Here is a 27,774-nt window from a genome sequence, read left to right as displayed (position 1 = left end):
TGAAAAATTGTACTAGTGTATGAAAAGGTGTATGTGATTGTCACGTGGATGATGTCATCAGTGATGTCATCAGTGATGTCATTTGAGATGTCATCAGTGATGTCACTGACCATGTCATGAATGATCTAATATGTGACATCATCAGCAGTGGATTGCGGGTGCGCGAAATATAGTTAGTACAACTAACTATATAGGAGCAATTTCATTGGTTTTGTATGAGTAAAATGTCCAGCTAACTATCACACCACTAAAACTTATAGTTTTTTGAGTGAATTTCAAAGGTTTTTTAAAAACTAATTCCTAACTATATAACTCCTGAAACCTATGGTTTTTTCAGTGAATGTATATATATATATATATATATATATATATATATATATATATATATATATCTGGATGCTCCTTGCCCCCCACTCGTCGGCAGAAGTCACAGCACAGCAGCAGTACGTTTTTCAAAACGTATTCTTTATTTACACACCATGTGCAGGATGTAGTTCATCAAAAAACGGACGGCCTACGCGTTTCGGCTACTCTAGCCTTCCACTGGACCATAGAGTCCCAGGGATCTAGACCTTATTTTATAGTGCAAAGTGAAAGTACCCTTATCCATGTCTATTAAAAATCTAGACCAACAACCTCGCTCGTTATATATGGCATATTTTAAGCACCATTTTGGCTCTACATTTCTGTGAAGTACACATTATGTAAACAAAAAGTCTGGGCTTTTGTAAAGACAAAAAATTCCTGTAAAGTACACATTTTAGAAGCAAAAACAAACACAAAAAGTCTAGGCTTATGTACAGATATATACATATATCTACATATCTATCTCATTTGTCACAATGGTGAATCCTAGTAATGTTTTTACACCTATTTATATATGCAAACTGAGGATGATCATGCTCCTTCATTTAAGATGTTTACTCATCTCACGATATTTGCCCTAGTGTGTTAAATGTCCCTTTACTACTTCCCTTGACTTCTCAAGTTTAACGCCTATTTACAATTATTTACATGAATGGATCCAAATAGTCACCCTCAATTGGTTCTTATGTTTCCCCATTGATTGAAAATTTCATAGAAGATGTATCAATAGTTCATAGAAGATGTACAAATAGTTCAGCATCCAGATTATGTCCATCTGGGTATTCAGTTCCCATGCCAAGAATCATCCTGGACTCCAGTTTTCGCAACTGTAAAGTGCGGTCACCACCCCTCTCTGATGGTTTGTCCAGTTTGATCCCTGAGTATCTTAACAAGTCTGGATTGCTGTTATGACATTTGGCAAAATGTGTGGCCATAGGGTAGCTTGGGTCTCTGTTCTTAATCGCCCTTAGGTGTTGTAGGATTCTTAATTTTAATTTGTTGATTGTGCTCCCTATGTAAGATTTCCCACATGGGGCATTGTAGTCTATAAATCACACATTTTGATTCGCAAGTTATGTGATCTCTTATTTTCTCAATTTTGCCATTTCGTAATTTGTACTCTTTTGCATTTATGCCATGTTCACAGGCCTTGCATTTTGCACACTTCCAAAAACCTGGGGTTGTCAACCATGTCGATTTTTTGGGGGGATGTTCCTTCAATGTCAGATGGCTTTGGGTCAAAATGTCTCGTAGTGAGGCAGTTTTCCTGTATGTAATGCTTGGATGTTGAGTAAGTTGTTGCTTTAAGGTATTATCCAGGAGTAGTATATTTCAGTTCTTCCGTAGAGCTTTTTTCATGTCCCTACCTTGGTTGTTGAGATCTATAATTAGTTGTGTCTCTTCATCATCTCTAGTTTGCTCCTCACTGCCACAATCCCTCCTGCTGCCACCAGGAGTCAGAAGATCATTCCTATTCTTTTGAGCCACCCTGTTTTTTGCTGTGATAATGACTTCTTCGGGATAGCCGCTTTCCCGGAAGCGTTGTGCCATCCTCTCAATCTCCTCTCTCATGTCATTCTCTTCTGAGCAATTTCTTTTTGCCCGTAGCATTTGTCCATAGGGGATGCTCCATTTTAAGTAAGGGTGTCCGCTATTAGCATGGAGTATGCTGTTACATGAAGTTGTTTTCCTGTGAATTTTGGAGCACAGCTTGTTATCGCTCACATATATTTCAACATCCAAGAAGATGAGGCTGGTTGAGCTAATTGTGGAGGTGAAATGGAGATTATATTCAATTTCCTCCAATGTGTCGATGAATGTTTGTAAGGTTTCCTTATCTCCATCCCAAATGATGAACAGGTCGTCAATAAAACGACACCAGAGTCTGATTTTTGATCCATGCTCCTTTTCTTTGTTCACTACTGCCATTTCCCATGCTCCCATCAGGAGGTTTGCATATGTGGGCGCAAATGATGTTCCCATTGCGGTCCCCTGTTTCTGGAGATACAATTGTCCTAAAAACAGAAATGCGTTATGTGTCAGGCAGTATTTTAACATGTCCAAAAGCATGTCCTTATGGACGTCAGTTGGTGCTGCACTCTCTTTGTAATCTGTCAATTAACTAACTGCACCAACAGTGGAATATATATATATATATATATATATATATATATATATATATATATATATATAAACACACAGAAGAGTTGCCCCCTTGGTGAAAGCCACACGACGCCAGGTAAGTTATATGCGGTTTATTGGGAGAGCTGCAGTTGCCTCGTGCAAACATCCAACTGAAAATAAAAGTCAATCGCCAACGCGTTTCGTGCGCTGTACGCACTTCTTCACAGGCTGACTTCATGAATGGTGCAAGCAAAGTCAGGGCACCTGTATTTCATTATACCAACACGCCCCAGTGGGCGTAAACAGTCCCGCTGCCTGCTGGTTGATGTAGTGCCTTGTATTATTTTCCGAGTGGATTGCTTGCCAATAATCATTCAAAGTTCATTAAAAATTCCCCAGTGGGTAGATAGAGGTTTCCATCAAGGCAGCGACACCATCCGCCTCTCCTCCCCGCTCCTAGTGCCTCCAAATGCCGGCGTAGGTTGACGCCAGCACGCAGACCGAAGGCTCGGCAGGGCTTCCACCGCGGCCGGACCAGCCGCATCCATACAAAACACACAGAAGAGTTGCCCCCTTGGTGAAAGCCACACGACGCCTGTGAAGAAGTGCGTACAGCGCACGAAACGCGTTGGCGATTGACTTTAATTTTCAGTTGGATGTTTGCATGAGGCAACTGCAGCTCTCCCAATAAACCGCATATAACTTACCTGGCGTCGTGTGGCTTTCACCAAGGGGGCAACTCTTCTGTGTGTTTTGTATGGATGCGGCTGGTCCGGCCGCGGTGGAAGCCCTGCCGAGCCTTCGGTCTGCGTGCTGGCGTCAACCTACGCCGGCATTTGGAGGCACTAGGAGCGGGGAGGAGAGGCGGATGGTGTCGCTGCCTTGATGGAAACCTCCATCTACCCACTGGGGAATTTTTAATGAACTTTGAATGATTATTGGCAAGCAATCCACTTGGAAAATAATACAAGGCACTACATTAACCAGCAGACAGCGGGACTGTTTACGCCCAATGGGGCGTGTTGGTATAATGAAATACAGGTGCCCTGACTTTGCTTGCACCATTCATGAAGTCGGCCTGTGAAGAAGTGCGTACAGCGCACGAAACGCGTTGGCGATTGACTTTAATTTTCAGTTGGATGTTTGCACGAGGCAACTGCAGCTCTCCCAATAAACCGCATATAACTTACCTGGCGTCGTGTGGCTTTCACCAAGGGGGCAACTCTTCTGTGTGTTTTGTATGGATGCGGCTGGTCCGGCCGCGGTGGAAGCCCTGCCGAGCCTTCGGTCTGCGTGCTGGCGTCAACCTACGCCGGCATTTGGAGGCACTAGGAGCGGGGAGGAGAGGCGGATGGTGTCGCTGCCTTGATGGAAACCTCCATCTACCCACTGGGGAATTTTTAATGAACTTTGAATGATTATTGGCAAGCAATCCACTTGGAAAATAATACAAGGCACTACATTAACCAGCAGGCAGCGGGACTGTTTACGCCCAATGGGGCGTGTTGGTATAATGAAATACAGGTGCCCTGACTTTGCTTGCACCATTCATGAAGTCGGCCTGTGAAGAAGTGCGTACAGCGCACGAAACGCGTTGGCGATTGACTTTAATTTTCAGTTGGATGTTTGCACGAGGCAACTGCAGCTCTCCCAATAAACCGCATATAACTTACCTGGCGTCGTGTGGCTTTCACCAAGGGGGCAACTCTTCTGTGTGTTTTATATATATATATATTTATATATATATTCTATAACAAAAAGGGTACGCCGCACTCAGGAACTGTAATAACTCTGTTTATTTGGCAAACCCCATAGCTAGATTAGTCTGTCACACCGAGGCGTTTCGTGCACACGCCCTTTCTCACGGTGGGCGGCACTACTATTCTCTTTGCTCAAAAAGGCTTTGCATTACAGCCCACTGTTTTAGGATTTTTGGGACTTGTAGTTCATATATACATATGCGCAAAGTGACATCTTTTTTGACAGTTGTATATCTTTGTGTAAGATTACATTTTCTAATACGTTTTTTGGCACTTTTTTTTACACATATAATGCGATTGCACACATTGTTTGTTAAATATGCTAGCACTTTAAAGGTATAGTACCTGATTTAAACCGTGTGTGAGTTTATATTGGTACAATCGCACAGCTTGCCTATTTGTCACATGTCATCATATACAATAATGTATCATCTCATATTATAAGGTGTAGTACCCTTAGTTGTCTCTCATATATCTTTGTATATGTGATCTTCGTCTTTTCTGCGCTAAATCTATCCCCCACCTCATTATCTAACGTTCTTATAGTTTGTCACCAAAATGTTTTTTACTCTAAATCACAAGTCTGATTTTAATTTCAGTTCAATTCCAAAGTTCTTATTTATAAGTGTACAAAGAGTTCCTCATCGAGGTTCATCCCCCTCGGAATTTTAGTTCTCATCCGAATTATGTACTTTGATTCAAGTTGTCTTAATTTAAATTTTCGATCACCCAGTCTTTCATTTTCACTGATATTGTCAATTCCAAAAAAGCACATTTTCTGCCAATCTCCTCCTTGGCATTCAAGCATATGTTTGGCTGTAGCATACGTCATATCTCTGTTTTTTACCGCTCTTATATGTTCTAATATTCTCTTTTTCAAGGTACAGAGTGTGCTTTCTATGTACATCTGAGCGCAGTCACTTTGGATGACGTACACAACAAATTGGGTAGTGCAAGTAATTTTTGTTTTTATCTCAATTAACCGTCCTTCCGGATCTCTGAAGGATTTTTTATTCTTCCTGATTTTACATGCCTTGCATCTTCTACACTTATTGAATCCGCTTTTTTGATATTCTAGCCAGCTGGTGGATGTTTTACTCGTTGTTTCAAAATGACTTTTCACCAGCATATCTTTCAATGAAGGAACTTTTCTGAAAGTCAAGTTTGGTTCTTTTCCTATGACTTTTTTGAGATCAGGGTCCTGATGTAGTAATGGCCAGTATTTTTGTACACATCCTCTGATCTTTTGTGCCTCTTTGCTATAGTTCAGAATCAGCCTGGGTGCTTCATGTATGTTCGTTTTTATTTTAGGTTGTTTCATTAAAATTTCGGATCTTGTTTTTTTCTTGATCTTTTCCATATTTTTGTTTAAGTCTCTCCTCTTGTATCCTCTTGATTTTAGTCTGGATGCACATTTGGCGATTTCTATATTTGCCTCCTCTTCCTTGGAACAATTTATTTTCATTCTTATGAATTCTCCAAACGGAATGTTTCTGATTACTGATTTTGGATGAAAACTTTCAGCATGTAGGATGCTGTTAGTTGCCGTGCTTTTTCTGTAGAGTGTGGTGTTAATTTGATCATTCTCGATGTATACTGTGATGTCAAGGTAGTCGATTCTACTTCTACTTGTATTGCATGTGAATGACAATCCTACTTGGGTGTTGTTTAGTTTGGAGAAATATTTCATAAAGTCCTGTTTTGTGCCGTTCCATATTAGAAAGAGGTCGTCAATATATCTCGACCAAAGCATTATTCTTTCCAATTCTTCATTATTGTCTGGTCCCCATGCTATCTCCTTCTCCCACCAACCCATCGTGAGATTTGCATAGTTGGGGGAGAAGGAGATGCCCATAGCACATCCACACAGCTGTTGGTAGACATTATGATTAAAGAGAAAAACATTGTTGTTGAGGCACGTCCTTATCAGCGTTAGTAGCATGGCTGAATGTTCCAATTGAGATATATTTCTTTGTTTTAGAAAGTAGGCACAGGCATTGAGTCCCACTGTATGTTCAATTGATGTATACAGAGATACAACGTCTATTGTTACCAATAAATATGTCAGATTCCAGGTGATATTGGAAAGTATTCGTAAAAAATCACCAGTATCTTGTACATATGAGGTTAGATTTTTTACTATTGGAGCTAGGTATTGATCAACATAGGATGAGATGTTTTCGTATATAGAGTCACATGAGGACACTATTGGTCTGCCCGGTGGGTCAATCAGAGTCTTAGTCACCCTGGGCAAAAAATAAATTGTCGGCATGGTTGGATTTTCTTTCCATAAATATTTTAGTTCCTCAGTGTCTAATAGTTTTTGTTCATGCCATTCATCCAACATGTCTTTGATTTCTTTTTTCATTTTGTTTATCAGATTAGATGTTAGTTTCCTATATTTCATCTCATCGTCTAATTGGCGATGTGCTTCCTTTCTTGACCAAATGAGTTTACAGCAGCAATTTAATGGTCAGACTTCCACATCATGAATCCTATCTTTTGGCAGAATTTTACACTTTGCCAGCAGAGCCCTCTGCCATCTCCACACTCATTTGTGTAGCATAGGTGTCATGGGTCCTAAAACAACTAAGAAAACGAGCCCCATGCCAACAACAGGTCTATAACAAAATACATACATAATTGAAGGCAGTGGACCACTCACTTCGCTAGGTCCCAGTGCCACTGCTCCTGCTGCACTAGCAACATCTTCCACCCTGCTGCAGAATCTTCATGTTCCTCGTAGTACCTGTTTCTTCTCTCCTTTCTATCTCCATCCCTTTAGCCTCTCATCTTTTTTTTTCCTCATTGTTCAGGTTCACAAAAGATAATAATCCAAACACTGTGGTCTCCATCGAGATAGCACCATCCGGTGATCTTTTGTTTACACTCTACACCTTGCTTTCTATACCCAACTGTAGGTAGCTAGTTTTTCCTGACCATCAATAAAGCCACCACCAGAGTAATCAAGCAATATGGTATAGAGTCTAGCCTCTCATCTTGTTCATCCCTTTTACTCTTTCCTTTCTATCCCTTTTGTCTGTCTCGCCCCCTCTTCTTTCTCTCACCTCGTATTATGTCCTTCCCTCCACATTTCTGGCCCCTTTCTCTTCTTCGTCCCTCGAACATTTGGCTCATCCTAATTTCCTTTCTCTTTATCTCTCATCAGTACTCCCCTTCTTCTATCCTTTCTATTTTTCACACTCTCCTTTTCATTCATCTCCTTCCTTACTCTGCTCCATTTCTCCCTTTTCTTCTAAACCCTCTTGCCCTACTCACTCTCCACAAAGAGAAAAAATAGAACTAGTCCCAGGCAGTGTCTGTGTTTAGAAAATACTGAGCAGACAACCTAAAAAATAACTGCAGTCCGTGCCTGGTACGCAATGTCCTCTCTCGATTCTGTGCCCCGGTGCAGCTGCACTGACTGCTCCACAAATAGTTATACTGCTGCCCTCTGTCTTACTATCATCACCAAACTAGCTTTCAAGTAAAATCAAGTGATGTAGAATCTAGTGATCCTGTTCATCAAAGTCCTGAATGGTCTCTCCTCCAATTCTTAACATCATATACACCTCTACGCAACCTACATCATCAGCCTTCATCACCTACGTCATTGGGCTTCCTGAAGTAGCACTCAAGGAGAGACAAACGACGTGACCTGCATAGAAGCTTTCCTACTTCTAACAACAGAATCTGCTGACTAGCCCAACCCCCATCATTAACCCAAATAGCAGTGCTCAGAAAGGACTAAACAGTAATTCCCTATTAAAGATGATGCCATATAATTTCTAAAGGCAGCCCTGTCTCTATCCTACTACACTTCAGTGTCTAGGTTTAAACCCTTCAGCTCAGGAATACATTTAATAAACATCCACTCTCTGGGGAGGCTGTTCTACAGCCTCCATCTTGTGCCATGTAAAACCAGGCAAACACAACAAGATGATTGTCTAAGTGCTGAAACATTTCAACCAGTCACCTGCAGTCAAGAGATTGGGGTTGAATCCATAGTTCTTTTGCTCACTATGCCACCACAGTTCAACCCCAGCCATATGCAAATCAGTCTTGACCCTGCTCCTTATGGGAACAGTCCAGCCCGCACTGCCAGGCCAGGTCTCCCTGGACCGGAAACAAGGGATCCTGGGACCGGTGGTTTCGGGGTTTCATCCCTCATCAGCCAGGCTCGTTTGAATCCAGTGAACCCCTCTCTGTACTGGGGCGAATATTTGACATTGTTCAGCGTTCTTTCCATCAATTGTTCTTTTTGTATGTAAAACCAGGGATAATTCAAAATGGATCCTTCTGGTATCAGCAATCTTATACCCCCATCCACACACAGCCCTACATAGCAAGCACTTGACATGCAAATGGGATGTCAGTCCAAAGGTCTGGGTGTCTCATACGGGCAGAAGGTTACGCAAGAGGGGCTTGGAGTTGCCACACTGCTGAATCTGGTGAAATGGTCTGCTCAATGCTAAAAGTACAAACACGGTATAATGAGAACAACGCGTAATGTCAACAAGCCAGGACATCAAACTCAGTCCTGTGTCAGCTAGAATGCATGCTTAGGTCTCCAGACTGTGGCCCTCAGAGTCAAATGACAGGCCTAGTCTAGTAAATATGTGAACCATCTTTGAACAGCACATCATCATTAAAATGAATTTTTAGTTGAAGCATGTTGATCTTAAAAACATTGCTTAAACATAACATAGTATCCAACTGTGAGTGCATTTACTATTTCAATTAACCATGCACAGAAAAACATAGTTTCTTATTAATCAATGCATTAAGTTTTGTTTGGATATAGTTGAATTCGCTGAAGTGGATTGATGCGACAGAGAAGCACAGACGTATCCATTAAAAAATTGAAAAGGAGAAGTAAGCCCTAATTCCACAGCACAAAATAAAAAAATTAATTAATTTCTTGTTTTATTTATTTTTTAAACTGCTAGCGGCATTAGGGCTTACATTCCCCTTGGAGCGAAGCAAGAGTAGGAATCAGCACACCATGGCAGTGAAGGAGCAGAGATGTACCGAGAAGCAATTAAAAGATGACACAGTGCGCTGGATTCTCGCTGTGAGTTGGAGCCTGTGAAGGCAACTGAAAATCCCTGAAAGAAGGAAAGGGGCTGAGACTTAGCAAGCACTGGGGTGCTCACAACAGAAGGGCGGGACTCTGGTTGCTAAACAATGTTTCCTGAGCGGACATATAATGGTATTATGGCCTGCAAAGGAAGCGTTTTGATTAATTGTCGAGCTGATAACATCACTTTCTGAAGGGTTAATATTAACAGAGCTTCTCTTAGAGATTAAAATCTATTTGATTACCATCTGGGCTCCCAAGTAGTCTCTTAACATAGTATTGTATGTCATAATCCAGACAAGGAACATTCATTAACTCCCTGGGTGATCTCACATAATTCTTGTTCCACTTTAACAGGATGTACATATCTTTAAAGATCAATACTCTGCACTGCATGCATACTGACATTGGTTTAAAATCCTGCTAAAGATCATATGAACTCTAAGAAAAAAACAGAATTAGGGAGTGAAGAGGTTGTGCCTTTCACGGGCACTGAGGTGGATGCATCCTCCTCAGCGAGATTAATTCAAAACAAAAGGATCCACCTCAAAGAGGTTCAAAGAGAAGTGTGCCCAAAACTTGGTAGGGCATGCACACTGTTTGCTTAAATACCCCTCACACACCAAAAGGGCCCTTGGCGTCATGCTTCATCATAGGGGTCTTCCCGCCCCGCTGCGGCACGGGGCGTGCTACGACTAGCAACTATGCTGGAGCACTGTTATTGTAGTGCTATGTGTGGTGTATCTGTAGTGAGAGAAAGGGTCTGGGGAGGATAAGATGAGTGGGTTAAAAAGTACATGGCCTTATACACTAAAGGAATTTATTAGGTCGTAGGCTGGTACTACTAAAAGGTAGTTCGGAGATATCACGCTTTTTAATGTGCTGATACTCCTTGGCAAGTCAACATGTTTCAAAGCAACAAGGCTTCTTCATCAGGACTAAAGATGATTCCTTTAGTGCTCACTATGTTGCTATAAATTAGTGCAAAGATACGTGCTATGTACAAAGAGTGACGTTAAAATACAGTACCCAATCGGTATTGTTATTGTGAAAGCTCAGTCAGTATTTCTGAAAATAAGCCTGAAAAAGAGAGCACAGTTATTTCACTTGCGCCTTCCAATGCACAAAGACAGATCACCTAATGGAGATAAAACGTGAAATGTTTTGACTGTGGTGTCATTTATACTTATAATTAAACACAAGTGCTGTGACCTGTTCAGTGAAAAAAGGGAAACAAACATGGGACATACATACACAAAACAGAAAACACACTCTCTATGTTGTTGAGTTCGCAATAGCTGTGGATCAGAAAGGAAACCAATGAGTACATACTAGAAACGGTTGGAGTCAGTGCTCCATGAGCCTTCTTTTAAGGGTTGGGAGGAAATGGCCACTGTAATCTGTTTGTAGGAAAAAATGCGGGATAAATTACCTTCCTCCATTGTGGCCAAAATTGAAAAATACAAGGATTTCTTGGCGCTTTCGTGTTAGTCTGAAAAACACACTTGGAATATTAAATGACAAAGTCTGGCTCCCCCTTTGGCTATGCCGTACTCAGCAGTCATGAAGTCCTCGCCTCGACTTGCGCCATCCAGCGGCTCCGTGATGTGAAAGAGAGCGCGGTAGAGGGAGTATTTATGAGGCCTTAAATTAGTGAAGTGGTTGCTAAATACTGTCACCTGTTAGTGAGGGCCAGGACAAGAAGTGCGGTCACAGTGTAAATATGCCAGGCACTAGAGCGCTGATGTGTACATGCAGAGGTGAGCGGAAGTTAAGCTGAACGCTTCCTTCCGGGTGCTCGTTTAGCCTGCCGATTATCTGTTTACACATGTGACTCACGCAGATGTATTACTGCACGTGTTACTGACAAAGATGTTTTCGCAAATAAAAGTTGGAAGTTTGTTATTTGTAAGGTGCAGTACCCTATGGCTAAAAAGGGGTAAACGCTGTCCACTGTGAGTGTTATTGATGTGAGCTCCATGTCGCATTCTCGAGCATAATTTTTTACATTCAAGGTGGGGGGGTTACCAGAAAAAAAACATTGGTTAGTGATACAGGAATGTCATAATGGGGATAGAATATCCTCAGCGAGGTGTAGACTAGTCAATAGGTATGGCATTTATCACATTGCGCACCCCACATTTAGGGTGTACCTGAAGTGAAAAACATGTTCATTAGTATATTGGCGATGAAGGTGAATACATCCTATAAGCTGTGGGCACCCCAGCGGTTATTTGTTAAATATGTTTCACACATGGTACAATATAATCGATAGGTGGTGCTGTTCAATGAGAGTCAGTAGTCAATCTGTTTATCCTTTCAGTTCAGTTGGGCCCACGGAATGTCATCGTTCAGCCCTGTTAAGTGGGTGCCCAAGCGGAACGCCCAACGTTGTTCCTTTTCCAGTAGACCCCTTTCATTCTGGATTTGCTCAATCACAGTCCATTTTAAATCACCCACGCTGTGTCCCATAGTTAGATAATGGCCTGCCATATTAGTGGTGCTCTTCTTGCACCGCACATTACTCTTGTGCTCGCCAATTCGTATCTTTACCGGCCTCGAGGTCATACCTATGTATTCTTGTCAGCAGGGGCAGGTGATCATATATATCACGTTTCTGCTATTGCAGTTTGTGAAAGCCCTTGGTTCCCAAACTGAGCCATTAGAGAAGGTGATTTTTTTGCTCCTCTGTGTTAGTTCACATGTACTGCAGGAGCCACATGGGTAGTGGCCCTGTATTCGTTGTAGGCTGTTGATTTGTGGATTCCGCTCTTGCATCGCTCTTGGTCTGCTGTGGACCAAAAAATCCCTCAGGTTCCTTCCTCTTTTGTGAGAGAACATTGGTTTAGGAAAATCAAGGCCACTGCAATTGAGGATTCACCAGTGCACCATCCTAATATGGCGGGGGGGGGGGGAAATCTGGTTATGATATTGGGCGGATTGCCTCCGCCAGGCTGGTGGTGGCTACCGCCAGCCTGGCGGAGGCAATCCGCCCGATATCATAATGGACCCCATAGTTTCTCAATATTCAAAATACGGCAATCGATAAGAACACGCTACTTGGCCTTCACATTTGTTCCAGATTACATAAAATATAGATGACCCCATCCATCTGCCCATTGCAAAACTACCGCACTTCACAGGTGGCATCCCGATTACAGAGTGAGCGAAGAAGATAATGGAGAATGCTGACCAGACCTACAGGGCATATGTGAGAGGAACAAATGTCACGAGGGCAGAGCACTGTGGGTAACCGAGAACACAAGCAAGGCATACATGCCAACATTTTAGAAGAGGAAAGTGGGAGATTTAACAAAAAGAATTGTGAGAATGTATTTTCGCTATTGGCTTCTATTTAAGCAGTGGCAATTTCAGGCACAAAACTGTCGAAATAAAGCCATTTTTGGCTTAGAAGATCAGGAGTTTCCCGCCTTAATGGGGACTATTGGCATGTATGGCAATGGTTTGCCACAGTGTTGTTGAGAACTTGATAAGCAAGCACCTGAAAAGAATTATGTGGGGTAGGTGTTTGATTCACCCTTGAGTACGCCGAAGTGCTTAGCGACTACCTGGTTAGGATACCAGAGTATATGGAAAAGAGAAGCTAAAAAGTACTTTAACTATAGTATCACATAATTAGGATATGTAGACTATATAGTAGTATATACAGGGTTTTATGGTTAATGGTCATGAGAAAAGCCCCCAGATGATTGCTTCACCAGATTAGGGCTGAAACATGTAGACATAACAGGATGGTGAGGAAGGCATCATAATCACTACCTAGCTTTCACAATACTTTAGTTTTTAATCTTCTATGGGGAACGTTTCACAATCATCACTAATAAAATGAGTGTACTTCACCTACCCAAATAAATTGTAACAGGCAAGATTGAGACCCTGGTCTCACTTCTACCACAATTTCCACACACAGAAAACTTCAAAATCTCTGGTTGAGCCCACACGACTCCAAGGTGGTGCAATCCCGATAATGAAGCATCCTTTTTCAAAAAAAATTACAAGGAATCAGCAGAGTCTTTTTTTCATTCAATCAGTTATCTAATGCAAAACAAATAAATTTTCTGAAGAAACCAGCACAATATCACAGAAAAAACTGCGAGGTTGGAACAATGCGAGTATTTCTAAACGTGCCAGAGCTTACCCGTCCTTTTTGTTTGTATTATAATTTTATAGGGAGAGGATGCTGTCATCCCCTCTTGGGGAACATCCATTACGACGCAGTGTTTGCACCGCACTCCCATTACAACGCTGGTTTTACAACGCAAGTCGTTACCACGACTTGCGCTGGAGGGCGCTCTAGGGTAAGGAATAGTAGATTTAACTATTCCAACACCTTCCCTACTGTACGTAGGCTGGTGTTGGAATAGTAAATCTTACTATTCCTAAGTCCAGCACCCTACAGCGCAAGTCATGGTAACGACTTGCGTTGTAAAACCAGCGTTGTAATGGTAGTGCGGTGTAAACACTGCGTTGTATTGACATACAACCTCCCCTCTTTGTGTTGTAGGGTCATGTTTCATGGTGTGGAACCATCACGGTGCTTTGTGATTTGTGGGGCATCTGAATAGTGAAGGTAGTACCAAAAAAATAAGGACAGAAGGTTTTCAATGCTCAGACAATTGTGTAAGTCTCTTTCTTGATTGTTGTCTAATTACATCCACAGCAAACACTCTGATGACAGATTAATGCCAACAGATGTCATTGAGTTGTGATAGGCTAGATTCAAAATCATTATCAGTGGCACCCTACTGAACTTTGAAGTGCTGCCTGTAAACGTGAGCATCTGGCACACAAGTTTCACTAAGATTCTTTTTCCGACTGTCAAAGTCATCTTCAGAATTGCCAGTCAAAGTGACTAGTGTAAGCTGCTGTATGGATGTCAAATTGGGGCGAGGAGAAACTTTGGTTCAATAATTACAAACTTTCGATAGTAACAAGTGATAGATTGAACAGCTGCCACCTGAATCAGACCTTAGGGAATTTGACTGTTCAGCACTCTCTGGACTTTGGCATTTAAGCACGTATGTTATGTCCATCCACCTGATGCCCATCGTTTAACTTGAGCGTTCCCTCAACTCTCTTGTTTGTTTGATAATCTATTCAACTGGAACCAAATATCTTGATTGATTAGCATCAAGGGTGCAGAAATAGCTGCTTGCCAATGTCCCCAGACTTGTTTTTTCCTTTCTCCCTTCTGCTTTTGCCCGCCCTCCTGATCCGGCAGCTGCCTTCCCCTCTCGAAGTCGCTACCTGGGGGCCCGCTCTGACTGCCTCCTGTCTGCTTCGACCCGATTATGGTCAGCATCCCGCACCCTTTCCCCGCATGATCTGATGCCTGCTCTTCTCCTGCCAACCTTGCTCTAGGGGTTGGTTCCCTTGTTGGTTTTTCGAACTGACTATTTTCCTCCTCGTCCTCCTGCCATTTTGTCACTAAGTCTGGGGTCCTTGACCGGATCCGCCACGTTGTCATCTCTACAGACTCTCAGGTTGAATCTGGCCGCCGATCCACGTCTTGTACTCTCCTAGACTCATCATCGCCCTTATGGATCACCTCTTGGTCCTCTTCACCTCCTCTTCCTTGATATTTCAACGGGATGCTTCCATTTTCCCCCTCCTCCTATCCCATTTCCTTCCTCCATTCCCCGAAGCAGGGTAGGAGGCCTGGCCTGGGATTTTGTTGATCTACTGGGCCCTACTGGTTTGTTGAATCGCTTTCTCTATTTTTGCGTTCCCTCTTTATACTATTCGCCTTCAAGTCCTGATCCTCATCCCTTCCTCCGTCATTTTCCCCCTCCACTCCTGTGGTACCATAGTACCTGTCTCTGTTTGTAAGAAACTAATAACTGAAGTAATTATGTAATTATGTTTTCTTCTCTTCACAACGTTCTTTCATGTAACAGCTGTATCGTGTGTAAATATGCTAACTACATGTAAAGCGCTCTGATATCTACGGGTCTAGCCAGCGCTATATAAAACTCTGTAGTAACTTGAGTCCAGACTGAAGGTAGCTTTTAAGTAGATTTATTAGCACAAGTTACAATAATACAAAACCCCACCAGGAGCGCCTGGCTAGGTGCTCAGCCCAAGACCAACTGTGATGAATCAGGTCATAACATTCTACATGACATCACATTTACAGAGTTCCACTGGTGGAGTAGAGGAAGACATGTGAACATATTTATTAAGATATTACATATCCTCCTTTCTCAAAAAAAACACAAAGAAAGAAACTTAGGTAAGAAAATAACACACCACAGAAAAGCAAAGAGTGTGTAGAACCATAAGTAAAAACGTACAAAAGAGAATCAAAGAGAGCTGAAGAACCAGCAGTAAAAGTAAAGAGAAATAGAAGAGAGATGAGGAAACATACTAAAGACAAATAGAGACTCCATATCAGATCCCATTATAGACATATTACTCATCCTCCTCTCTAAACACGAAAAAGAAAGGAAAGTTAAAGAATAGGCAGGAACGTCGCCAAAATAATGTAGTAACTTGAGTCCAGACTGAAGGTAGCTTTTAAGTAGATTTATTAGCACAAGTTACAATAATACAAAACCCCACCAGGAGCACCTGGCTAGGTGCTCAGCCCAAGACCAACTGTGATGAATCAGGTCATAACATTCTACATGACATCACATTTACAGAGTTCCACTGGTGGAGTAGAGGAAGACATGTGAACATATTTATTAAGATATTACAAACTCATCAAATAAAATAAATAAATGTCATCTAGATAGATGACAAAGAACTTCTCTTTTTCAGTTAGGAATTAGTTTGCCTATCTTTGATATGTGACAGGAGTATTTGTCACCCAAAAAGCAAAACCCTGGTACAGCCTCATCAAAATTTTAAATTATATTTTCTCTTTCGTGCCAAAAGTCAGTGTTTTCTGCCATTCAATGCAATCGAATATGCCCAAAGGATATGCAACACTGAACTTTTCCACAGCCTACTTGTTTTAGAACTATGATGTGCATTTATTTTAATGACCTTAAATGACCCAGGCAGTCCAAATCTATCATTCCATGTTTAGGACCAAGGACATATTATATGCCCATGGACACACTATCTTGTAATTCATTCCAAGACCAACATCTGAGCACCTACTGCCCTGATCCTGTCTTGGAACTCATCAGACCTCCTGCATACTCTGCTGTTCGCAGGAAGACTACCCCAATGCCTGTATCATGAGGACACTGGGACATTGGCCCTGGGTAAGCTAGACAGGTTTAAAACTGTGTCAGTTCTACTCTACATTACTCCACTTGTGCTGGTTTTTTGTCTTGAAAGAAATTGACTCCCTCCACTTAGCCCATTAGATCCCCTCAGGGCAGGTTGTGCAGAGGTTAAGATTCCCCCTGATCCACTTCTCTGGGAACTAGAATCATAGTCATTTCCATCCTGAGGTGGTATGACTTCCGGTGTTTTATATGATAAACCTGGTGGTGATCTCTCCACTGGAACCAGATCAACTAAATCCTTTACATTCGGCTAGAGACAAGATCAACAAAATCTTTTACAATACAAATTTTCTGTGCAGTAGTCAGTTGACTTTTTTTTCAGAGCTCAGGGATTCACAAGCTTCATCATAAGTGGTTCTTGATGTGCCTTGCACTTTGTTAGGCCACCATTACCAGTAACAGAACTTCACCTACAGCGATAGGTGGTATTAAACTACCCGCAATTACAAGTCTCCCAATGTCTCTAGGCCCAGCATGCTTACCATATATACTTACTTTAACAGGAGAACAATGGCCTTTTGTTTCACACTGCCGGGGCTGTGTGCAGAAGCATGGCCTCGACCCAGCCTGACTCCTTCAGCAAAATGTAGGAAACTAAAAATGTCAATTTCCTGTCTTGAACTCCCACTCTGAACTTCAGATCTTGTGACCCCACCCTCATGCAGGCACTTTTCACTACTCTGAGCAGTTTGTAATTGCCTAGATCTTCTTCAGTGGGATGGAGACAAGGTACATGTGAAAGGACCCATTATTACTTGATCCATGTAGATATTCCCCAATTTGCGAAGAAGACCTGTAATTGCTGGAATTTGGTGCTAGAAATCAGACATTCGAGTCCCATGGTGACCCTGCACCAAATTCTGAGTAACTTGTAATGATGCCTTGGTATGGCTTTTTGTCATAGAAGCCTATGTCTAATGGTCCACTGTGGTTTTTAATTCCAAAGTAGAGCACATAGTCACCTATGTGATATGTAGTAACCCACTAGTTACCTTCCGAGCCCTACTTCATCTAAGCAAGTAGTCTGCAAACAGGATCCAGCACAATTGTTAAAATTAGCAAAAGCCCACTCCTTTCGGAAGAACTTTTATAAAGGAGGTTAAATGATTGTTCAATGATAAGATTTCCTTGTTGTAATCTTCTCTGAAATGTAATGTATGAAATGACTGGATCCATCCAGCCCACAAACTGTCTGCTGATGGCCCCTTGCTTGTGCTGTAAAATCTATTCTTATATTTTATATACAAGCCACCATAGTTAATAATGATGCAGGCGCCTAACACCGCTAATATCATGGGTTGGCAGCTCATGCTGGATCTACCTTGTTGTCTCTTTCATTTCATGACTTTTTTAGAATTTTGAAATAGGTCTTATCTTATTATGGGCACTACTTCATTTTGTTGACTAGGGCCTGTAAAAACTACTGACACAGCTGATCTTGGCTTATACTTTTATTGGACCTACAGTTTCTATCAATAAATATTTGTGTCTTTTTTTAGGTACTTTGTGCGAGAATAAGGAGCAACCACCAAATACTGAGTTCGCGCTGATGTTTTCAGTAGTTGATGAAAATTTGAGTTGGTATCTCGATGAAAATATTGCGACTTACTGTTCTGTTGACGTTGACAAAGAAAATGAGGACTTCCAAGAAAGCAACAAAATGCACTGTAAGATACTTTGGCACATTTTTATTACTGTTGTTGTGGCCTGTTCTGTTTTGCCCTTAGAAAGTACTCAAAATTGGTTAATGACATATTAGATTTTCAAAATTATTTTGACTTCTATTATGAATCTGTGGAATTAAAGTCTTATGCTTCTTTTGCCATCTTAGGGCCTGGCTGAACCTTGTACGGTACATGGTGCATGGAAATACCAGGTGTGGAATCACTGTTGCAGGTCCTTGTCCTGTGAAATTAATAGATTTTACACACCCAGATTGGGGAATAACACTCAGCTGTTGGAATTACAAATTCATTTAGCATGCAAAGTGCCCAAATTCTGGGCCTATTTACACACCAAATTAAACCGGTTTTCATCAAGTAAAATTTGTGAAAGAAAACACTAGTGGAGTTATCGGGTGGAAGTCTTCATCAGTTCTCTTGTAGGACAGTTTTTTTCACACTTGATTCGTGATTGTAATGGTATTGTTTTAGACTTTACGCCTGGAGGGGCAGATTTACAAACTTGGGGGCGTATCAGCAAGGCGGCGCTATAAAATTATCAACGCTTTTGCGTCCGTTTTCGGGCAAAAAGCGGCGATAATTTAATCGCCTTATCAGCAAAGACACGCTATCGCGTGTTTGGCTGATTAAGCGCCCCTTACAACAACGCCCCGCTTTGCATCTCTAATGAGATGCAAAGTGGGTGTTCCGTGCCAAAATAACTGAAGAAATGTCGCTAACCAACATTTCTCCAATTATCAAGCTGCACGCAAACAAGCAAAGCGATAAGAAAAGTAGCGCTAACCACAGTTATCGCTAAGAAAAGTAGCGCTAACCACAGTTATCGCTACTTTCCCTTACGCCCGCTTGTAATCTGATTTAGCCATGTAATCCAATGGGAGGTGGATTACATGTAAATGTAAATGTAGTATACTTGTAAAGCACACAGCTGCCCCAGCAACGGGGCGTCCCTGCGCTGTATAACTCTGGGGAACCCGACCTGTCTTTCCCTGTGGGATGGTCCCTGCTGGGAGTCCCCAAGGTGGAGCCAGGCATCCCCGGAATTGGTGGGGCCGTTGTGGAGATTAGGCAAGCTAATGCCCAGAGTTGCCGAGTGTGATCCCTGATTAGAGTAAGCACCGAAGTGAGAATTATCGAGTCCACTGACCAAGGTCCACGACCCTGCCGCGTCGGGAATCGAACCCTGGTCCCGGGCTGACTTCTGCTCTCGGGTCTGCTGCCTCTAACCAGTGAGCCACACTACTCCACTAAGGCTATGGCTAAGACCACCCTAAGGCATGGCTAAGACCACCCTGCCCTATCAGCAAGGTATCGCTGGTCGCAGTGCGATTATCGCTGGATAATCACACTGTTTCCCAGCTAATGCATGGATGCCTATCGCTTGAGAGATAAGCGTTGCTGATAGCACGCTATCTCCGCAATAGAATCCAGCGTTAGCCTGCGATAATTATCCTCGCGCAAAAAACGCTGAGTGATAATTATCGCAGGCGCCAATGTACACACTCTTGCATCCCAGAGTGCAAGGGTGTGTGTTATATTAAGCAGTGGCTTTCTACTGGAAAGCAGTTGTGCTTCAACGTTTTTTCCTACTTTGTATATGTGATGTACAGTGCAGCACACATGCATCAGTAAAAACAAGTTGAGAGTTTTGAAGCTTGCTGCATATGTTGAGGCATATGTTTTTGGAGGAATTCTCTGTTTACCGATGTTAGAAGATAGAGATTTGCATTAAAACCCATGGGTGGTTGCATGGAACTCTTATGTACCACCAATGGAACACCCCATTGATGTAAAGTAGCAATAAGCGCTACTTTGCATTACTGTGACCATCGTTCTAATGCACATGCTGATTTGTGTTGAATAGTAAATACCACCAAAACACTTTGCGCCGAATTTGCATTACAAATATTGTAAATCTGTGCCAGAGTTTCTGTCTTTTGCCATAACTGGTTATTCTTCTCCCTGAAAGCAGTTACAAAAACATTCTTCTCAAATGCATATACGTCCTAGATGTAAAAAAAACGGAAGGCATTTAATTACTTTTAAGTTTCTACAATCCATATAAAATCTTCCTATTCTTTAAAAAAAAACACATGCCTGGCAGTGTAATACTTAATAACATTCAAATAAAATAATAAAAAAGGAATTAAGATTGTGGATCTGCTGGCATTTACAACAACTCAGGCAATGGAAAGAACATCATTCTCTGACAAGCATTGGTAATAGCATTAGGTTTTGCCTATGTAATTACCAATAAGCTGTTTTTTGTTGGAAATTGTAACTTACTGAGTAGTTGTACAATATAAGTTTCAGAAAGTCTATTAAGTACAAAAAGGCAATATATTGTTGTGTTACTAGTTGTATGGTGCGGGTAAGTAGTAGCAACATTTTGGAAAATGAAACGAAAGAGGTAAAGAATAGAATTCATTGATGTAATAGCAATTTTATGCGTTTAGAGGAATTCTGATAGCATTTGGGCTTGGCGCCACTGCACCTGCTGCACCATTCCAATCATGCCCCTTGTGCCTCAAGTTAACTGCATTGGTGACTGTCTGTTTGGTAGTAAAACATAGCAATATTTGGTATTTAGAGGAGTTATGACAACTTTTGGTCCAGATACAACTGCACCTGTTACACCATTGAAATCATGACCCTATTGCCTGTAAGTTAACTACACTTGTGACTGCCTGTTTAGTAGTACAATTTAGCAATATTCTGTGTTTAGTGGGGACCCTGGAGCTTTTGGCCCCGGTGCCACTGCACCTGTAGCACCATTCAAATCAAACCCCTTTTTACTGCAGCATAATTGCAATTGTGTCTGCCTGTATAGTAGTAAAATATAGCAATATTTGGTGTTTAGAGGAGTTCTAGGTCTGGTGACACTGCACCTACTACATCATTCAAATCATGACCCTATTGTTTTCAAGGTAACTGCACATGTGACTGCCTGTTTAGTAGCAAAATATAGCAATATTCGGTGTTTAGCGAGGTGCCTACAGCTGTTGGTCCTGCTGCTACTGCACCAACTGCACAATTCAAATCATGACCCTGTTGCCTGTTAGATACATGCACTTGTGATGGTCTTGCTTAATAGTAAAATTAAGCAATAATCTGGGTTTGGTGGGATCCCTAGAGCGTTTAGCCCCAGTGCCACTGCACCTGCGGCACCGTTCTAATTAAGTCCCTTTCAACTGCAAGGTAACTGCAATTGTAACTGCCAGTCTAGTAATCAAAATAGCAATATTATGTGCTTAGATGTGTTCTGACAACCTTTGGGCCAGATGCTATTGCACCTGCTGCACCATTCAAATCATCACACAGTTATCTGCAAGGTAACTGCACTTGTGGTGCCTGTATAAAAATAAAATATAGCAATATTAGGTGTTTAGTGGGGTGCCTGGAGCTTTCAGTCCTAGTGCCACTGCATCTGCTGCACCTTTCAAATCATGACCCTAGTGCTTGCAAGATAACTGCACTGGTGACTGCCTGTTTAGTAGTAAATTATAGAAATATTTGGTGTTTAGTGGAGTTATGACAACCTTTGGCCCAGGGACCACTGCACTTGCTGCACCATTTGAATCAAGCCCATTTCAACTGCAAGTTAACTGCACTTGTGACTGCCTGTTTAGTAGTAAAGTATAGCAATATTTGGTGTTTAGTGGAGTAATAACAACTTTTGGCCCCGGTACCACTACACCTGCTGCACCATTTAAATCACTCCCCTTTCAACTGCAATGTAACTGCAATTGTGGCTGCCTTTTTAGTAGTAAAATATAGCAATATTAGGTGTTTAGAGGAGTTCTGACAAATGTTTGGCCTGGTGCCACTGCACCTGCTGCACCTTTCAAATCATGACTCAAGTGACTTAAAGATAACTACACTTGTGACTGCCTGTTTAGTTGTAAAATATAGCAATAATCATTGTTTAGTAGGGTGCCTGGAGCTTTTGGGGCCGGTGCCACTGCACCTGCTGCACTATTTAAAGCAAGCCCTGTTTAACTGAAAGGTAACTACAATTGTGACTGCCTGTGTATTGTAAAATATAGCTATATGAGGTGTTTAGAGGAGTCCTGGGAACTTTTTGGCCCAGTGCTACTGCACCTGCTGCACCATTTAAATCATGACCCTGTTGTCTGCAAGGGAACTGCACTTGTGACTGCCTGTTTATTAGTAAAATATAGCAATTTCAGGTGTTTAGTGGGGTGCCCAGAGCTTTACGTCCTGGTGTCACTGCACCAGTTTCACCATTGAAATCATGACCCTTTTGCCTGCAAGGTAACTCCACCTTTGATTGCCTGTTTAGTTTTAGATTTTAGCAATAATCTGGGTTTAGTGGGGTCCCTGGAGCTTTTGGCTCCATTGACACTGCCCCTACTGCACCATTCAAATCCCATTTTAACTGCAACGTAACTGCAATTATGAAGGGTAGCTTGGAAAATGAAAGTATTGATGACTGGAGCAAACATTTAGCAACTACAGAATTAGTTTCCGCAAAGATGCAGGCATTGCATCTTCCAATTAAAGAGTAGGCATCATAGAGGCTGAAGAATTCAATACTTTCCAAGTTTCAAGAGCAAAGACCCTTCCAAACAACAACAGTTCTGAAAGGTCTGGTGAATAAAATTGTGGGAAAGTTTGCATTTTTTTGCTGCAACATTTGTGAAGATTAAATACGTTGTCTTGAACTTACAAAAAGTACTGTGAGCAAATAGATTAAGTAATAAAGGCATTATTCGTTGTTGGGTCTCAATAATTTAAACTGGAGCTCAACCCTTGATGCAACCCAATGAAGCTGCAGCACAGAGCAGGCAGGCTTAACTTAGGAAAAATGTGTAAAACATTTATCAGTACCAAAACAGTTAAAAAGCAGTTAATCCAATACAATAAAAAAACTCACATTTACAAAAGTTGAGAGCATTTTAATGAACAAATAAACACAATGACAAACATCGGAGATATGTTTTTTAAAATTTTAGATGGTATTAGCTCCAAAAACGACAAAGCACTGACTGGGGGTATCAGGTTGCACTAGACTGGATCAAAGTCAAAAGTTAAGCCTGACTGTAATTGAGCACAGGTTAGATACAGTGATCAGGTTCGTCTCAGTGGAAAGTTTACCTACTGGCTTAGTCATTTTTATAAAAATTCTTTGGCACTGGGTCAGTGTGCCAGCTGAATCTGAAGAGAGGGTCACCGACAGCAGATAGCTGAAGCGCAGGACCTCAGTGAGAGCCTTGGGTCCTGTAGAAAGTTTGAGGCTCTCGACTTCATCAGCAAGAAAACTCGAAGCAGGCAAATTCCGAAGTCCAGGCCCAGGAAGGTGTTGTTGTCGTCGAGGTGCTGCTCGGCGTTGGCCCTGGTGAAGTCCCCTACATTTCTTCTTCTTCTTTCTTCTTCTTCATTTGGACTTAGAAACTTTTCTGGAAGTTAGCAGAGGAAAAACAAGAGACAACAGGCGTTTGGCAAAATAGGAACAGTTTGTTCAATTAAACATAGCAGCAAGGAGAACAGTTACAGGCACAGGGTCTGAGGACTGTCTCAATATACAATTGGTCTGTTGCTTTCCTATATACAGTACATCATAGGCAATAAAATGTTTCCAGTGATATTTGTATGGTGAGGGATGTAAATTACTGCCCCTGGAGTCATAAATTAAATGTTTAATGGATAATACAGGTGGCCCTCAAACTTGTGTGGACACAATGCAGCCAGTGGGTAATGTGTCCAGATGTCCATCATGGGGAAAGCGTGTTCACTGCGTGTGCCGTGTTCTGATTGGCAATATGTTCCTAACTCATGTGGCATCTGACTTTAAGGTGTTTTAGGAGCGCCTGTACCCCCTCCTGCCATGTGTGCTTTATTAGGGCCAATTTCCCTTGACCACTGTAGGGTTATCTGTGGGATTGATCTAAGTTTTCCTGTCCATACATTTGTCTGCTGGCTACGTGCCACTCCACCTGTGACCTATCAATCAATAACCTCGGTCGCAGTGCGGTCCTGACTACGTATTTGTGAGTCAGGGTTGATGTGGAGTTCACAACAGGTGAATTAATTAATAAAGACGTAAGCTCATTCACATAAATGAATGTATAGTTTTTCATATCATCATTGATTTCTTCTATATTAACATTAAATCCTTTCAGCGGGTCACACCAACAAGTTGAGTTCATCTGGCAATTCGATGTTGGCAGCTGCTTCTTTTTGGCAGTCCTGTAGTAGCCTTTTGTTCTTTTTTCAGAAAGTCTGGAAGAAGTTTCTAAGTGTCCCGTCTTACAGTTTTTGAGGTGGCAAGAGTACACTCCAAAAATAGCCTAGGATCCATGACCTTTTTGGCACCACTTAAGGGTTAGGACTCAATTTCCCAGAAGCTACTAGCAGGGTCTAAGGCAAATCCAGTTTAAACTGTTGGTCTAAGGCAAATCCAGTTTAAACTGTTCACCTGAGCCCAGCAGTGGTTTGGGCTCCTTGCATCATTTGTGTTCCTCGGGCTGAACAGGAGGCCCAATACCTAGCCCTTGAAGCCCACTCTGCTGCAGGTCCAGCCCTTGGCTTTTCTTTCCACAGGATAAATAACAGGTGCAGTGATTCTCTTGTCTCCAATAGGTTCAGAGGAGCTCTTTAGATGATACCCAGGGGTGCCACATTTATGCTTGGCAATAGCTTGTGGGTGGGGAAGACTCCAAGACCTACATGGAAAAAATTCATAGAGGCTACCCTATCCACTTTAGCATCGCTTTCTGGGGGGGTTTGGCCGTACACAATCCCACAGTGCACTGTTCTGCTAAATACAACATGGCAAAACCTTTCTTCCTTTGGGCAGAGCTCTGGACACATCCTTGAAGTGTATCTAGGGAAAAATGTGAAACTCCCCCTGCAAATCAGTTCATAGGTTTTACTCCTACTGGGATTGGTGCCACTCTGGCTATATTGACAAGGGCAGGCCTGGGTGTGAGTTACATCTGTCTGTCTCAGGGGATGGCCCTTTGAAAGTACTGCAGTTGGTGGGCACATCGCCCCATGCCATGCTGTCAAGAAGAAATCACACCTCCTCCCAGACAAGGCCCTTTTGTTCACTTTCCTAGCAGCCATTAGCACTTCTTTGTAGGGGGGCATCAGAGTGACAGCTGGTAGATTAACTCTGGAAAGGCTACTAGAAGGTTCAGGAAGGAAAATATCAGTTTTCTAAAAGTGGCATTTCAAGTCAAGAAGTCTTTATTCGATTAGTTCATCATAAAAGACATAAAATACAATATATACATAAAAACAGATAATACAATTATTAAATCATTTGACAAGCTAATAAGCTTCTTGTACATATATACAAAACTTTACATATGAACACATGGGAGACATTGCATCATCAGGTTGAAGAATACTAGACAGTCACCTATTAATTATTATTAATGAGCCTGCTTCTAAGCACCCAGGCCCACCCGAGGAATTTAGCGACCCCCACAACAATAAGCGGATCCAGGTTAGTTTTTAACAGTCTGGTTGCTTCTACAGCCAATCTGGTTCCTAGCTGCCGACATACAGATTTTAGCCATTTGGATCTGGGGGCAGAGTATAACGGGCACACATACAACAAATGATCCAGGCTTTCCCTAATATCTTTGCAGTTAGGACAAAAACCCGACCTTTCAGTTCCCCATTTTTAGTAAACTCCCCAATGGGAAGAGAACCGCATCTAAATTGGAAAAATAGTTTGCGGTCCAAGGGTTTAGTTATAGTGTCCCAAAACCCCTCTAACTTGGGTATGTCCTTGTGTACAATGAACAGTCCAGTAAGGCTACTAGGATTTGTTTCCGTATACATATTGTGGGTCACCCAGTCCCAATAACAGCTTTTGAGATCCTTTTTAGAGGGGAAATTGGCTGACTCGGGCGAAAACCACAAATCGCCATGGCCCAAGGCTGATAGGGTAGTCTTAAGGTCTCTGAGCCATCCTATATTTGTGGCACCAGGACTATTTTTGACCTCCAGGCAGGCTTCTGCGTAATGGTGGAGTTCTGGCGTTGTCCACAAACGGCGCCAGAATGCAAGAGGGCGGAATCTTGCTTGAGCCTCCACCGATTGACACCCTAGATCATAAAGGAGGGGTATTATTGGGGTCGACTGAGGGAGACCTGTGGACAGTCTGAGGAATTTGTTTTGGGCAAGTTTTAATGAATTCAAATTACTGCCACCCCATAGTTCCGCACCATAGAAGATGGCTGAGAGAACCTTGCCACCATAGATCTTGATAAGCGGAGACATTGGCCTCGTAAATGACCCTTTGTGTTCTTTAATCAGTGCTCCGCCCAGCTGTTGGTGTTTCAGGGTCATAAGCTCAATCTGATGGGTCCAACTCAAGGTGTCACTAAAGGTGACACCCAGATAGGTGAAGTGTTTGGTTTGCTCCAGGGGGATGTCCCCCATAGAAACCCTTTCATGTATTTGTTTGCGCCCCCTTAAAACCATAAATTTGGTTTTGGAGACATTCACCTCCAGCTCATGATCGCTGCAGGAACTCTCGAACCTTGACAGTGCACGCTGCAGGCCCTGTCTGGTTCTTGAAATCAGGAGAGTGTCATCAGCGAACATGAGCAGGGGGATTCTCATGCCTGCCAGGGTTGGAGCGTCCGTGGAAAAGTTGTCGTAGTACTTGGTAACTCTATTGATATATAGGGAAAACAAGGTAGGTGCCAAGACACAACCTTGCCTGACACCCTTTGCCACAGAAAAGTTCTCTGTCACCTCACCCGGTTTGCCCCATCGCACAAATGCAAATGTCTCAGCGTGAAGGTTCACTATAAGACGCACCAAAATGGGAGGCATGCCCATATCTAATAGGCAGTTCCAAAGCCCGGCCCTCGGGACAAGGTCGAACACTGACCGAAGATCCACGAAGGCGGCATATAGATTACCTTTGCCCAAGGTAACCGTCTTCCAGTACAGAAGCATGAAACGAAACGCCTGGTCCAGGGTACTCACACGGGGTCTAAACCCAGCTTGGAGGGGAGTAAGAATGTTAAATTCTTCAATCCAAGCCTGAACCCTTAACAGAACAAGACGACTGATGATCTTCTGGACCGCGTCAATTAAACTGATCGGCCGGTAGTTCGAGGGAACCGACCGATCTCCCTTCTTAAAGATGGGCAGTATTTCGGCGCCTGCCCATGAGTCAGGGATCCTGGCGCCCATAACCAACGCATTTGCCAATCGTACTAGGTACGGTACCCATAAGTCTTGATCTTGATGGAATAGGTCCGCTGGAATACAGTCTGGACCGGGCGCTTTACCCCTAGGGATGGCTTTCAGGACTGATTCTACTTCTTTAGCTGTAAACACAAGTGTTTCGATAGTAATTGGCCAGCTAATAGAGTCTTGCGTGATGCCATGACAACTGAATTGTTCTTCAAAATATGTCACCCATTTCTTTTGTTCGATGGATGCGGGGCTAGGGCGATCATCCTGGGACTGACCCCACCTAAGGAGGTGCCAAAAGTGTTGGAGGTTCC

At 42.4% G+C, this 27,774-nt stretch overlaps 1 protein-coding gene across 1 annotated transcript in view; it reads left to right on the top strand.

Moving 5' to 3' along the window:
- The window catches only part of CP (ceruloplasmin), a 428,303-nt gene that overhangs the window by 111,348 nt on the left and 289,181 nt on the right, over positions 1 to 27,774 (top strand). The window contains exon 4 of the mRNA XM_078668012.1: positions 18,092 to 18,259. Within this exon, the coding sequence (XP_078524138.1) occupies positions 18,092 to 18,259 (168 nt within the window). The remainder of the gene's footprint in view (positions 1 to 18,091; positions 18,260 to 27,774) is intronic.

This window comes from Lissotriton helveticus, chromosome 11 (assembly GCF_964261635.1).
Source record: "Lissotriton helveticus chromosome 11, aLisHel1.1, whole genome shotgun sequence".
NCBI lineage: Eukaryota > Metazoa > Chordata > Amphibia > Caudata > Salamandridae > Lissotriton > Lissotriton helveticus.
This window is presented reverse-complemented; position numbering and strand designations above follow the sequence as displayed.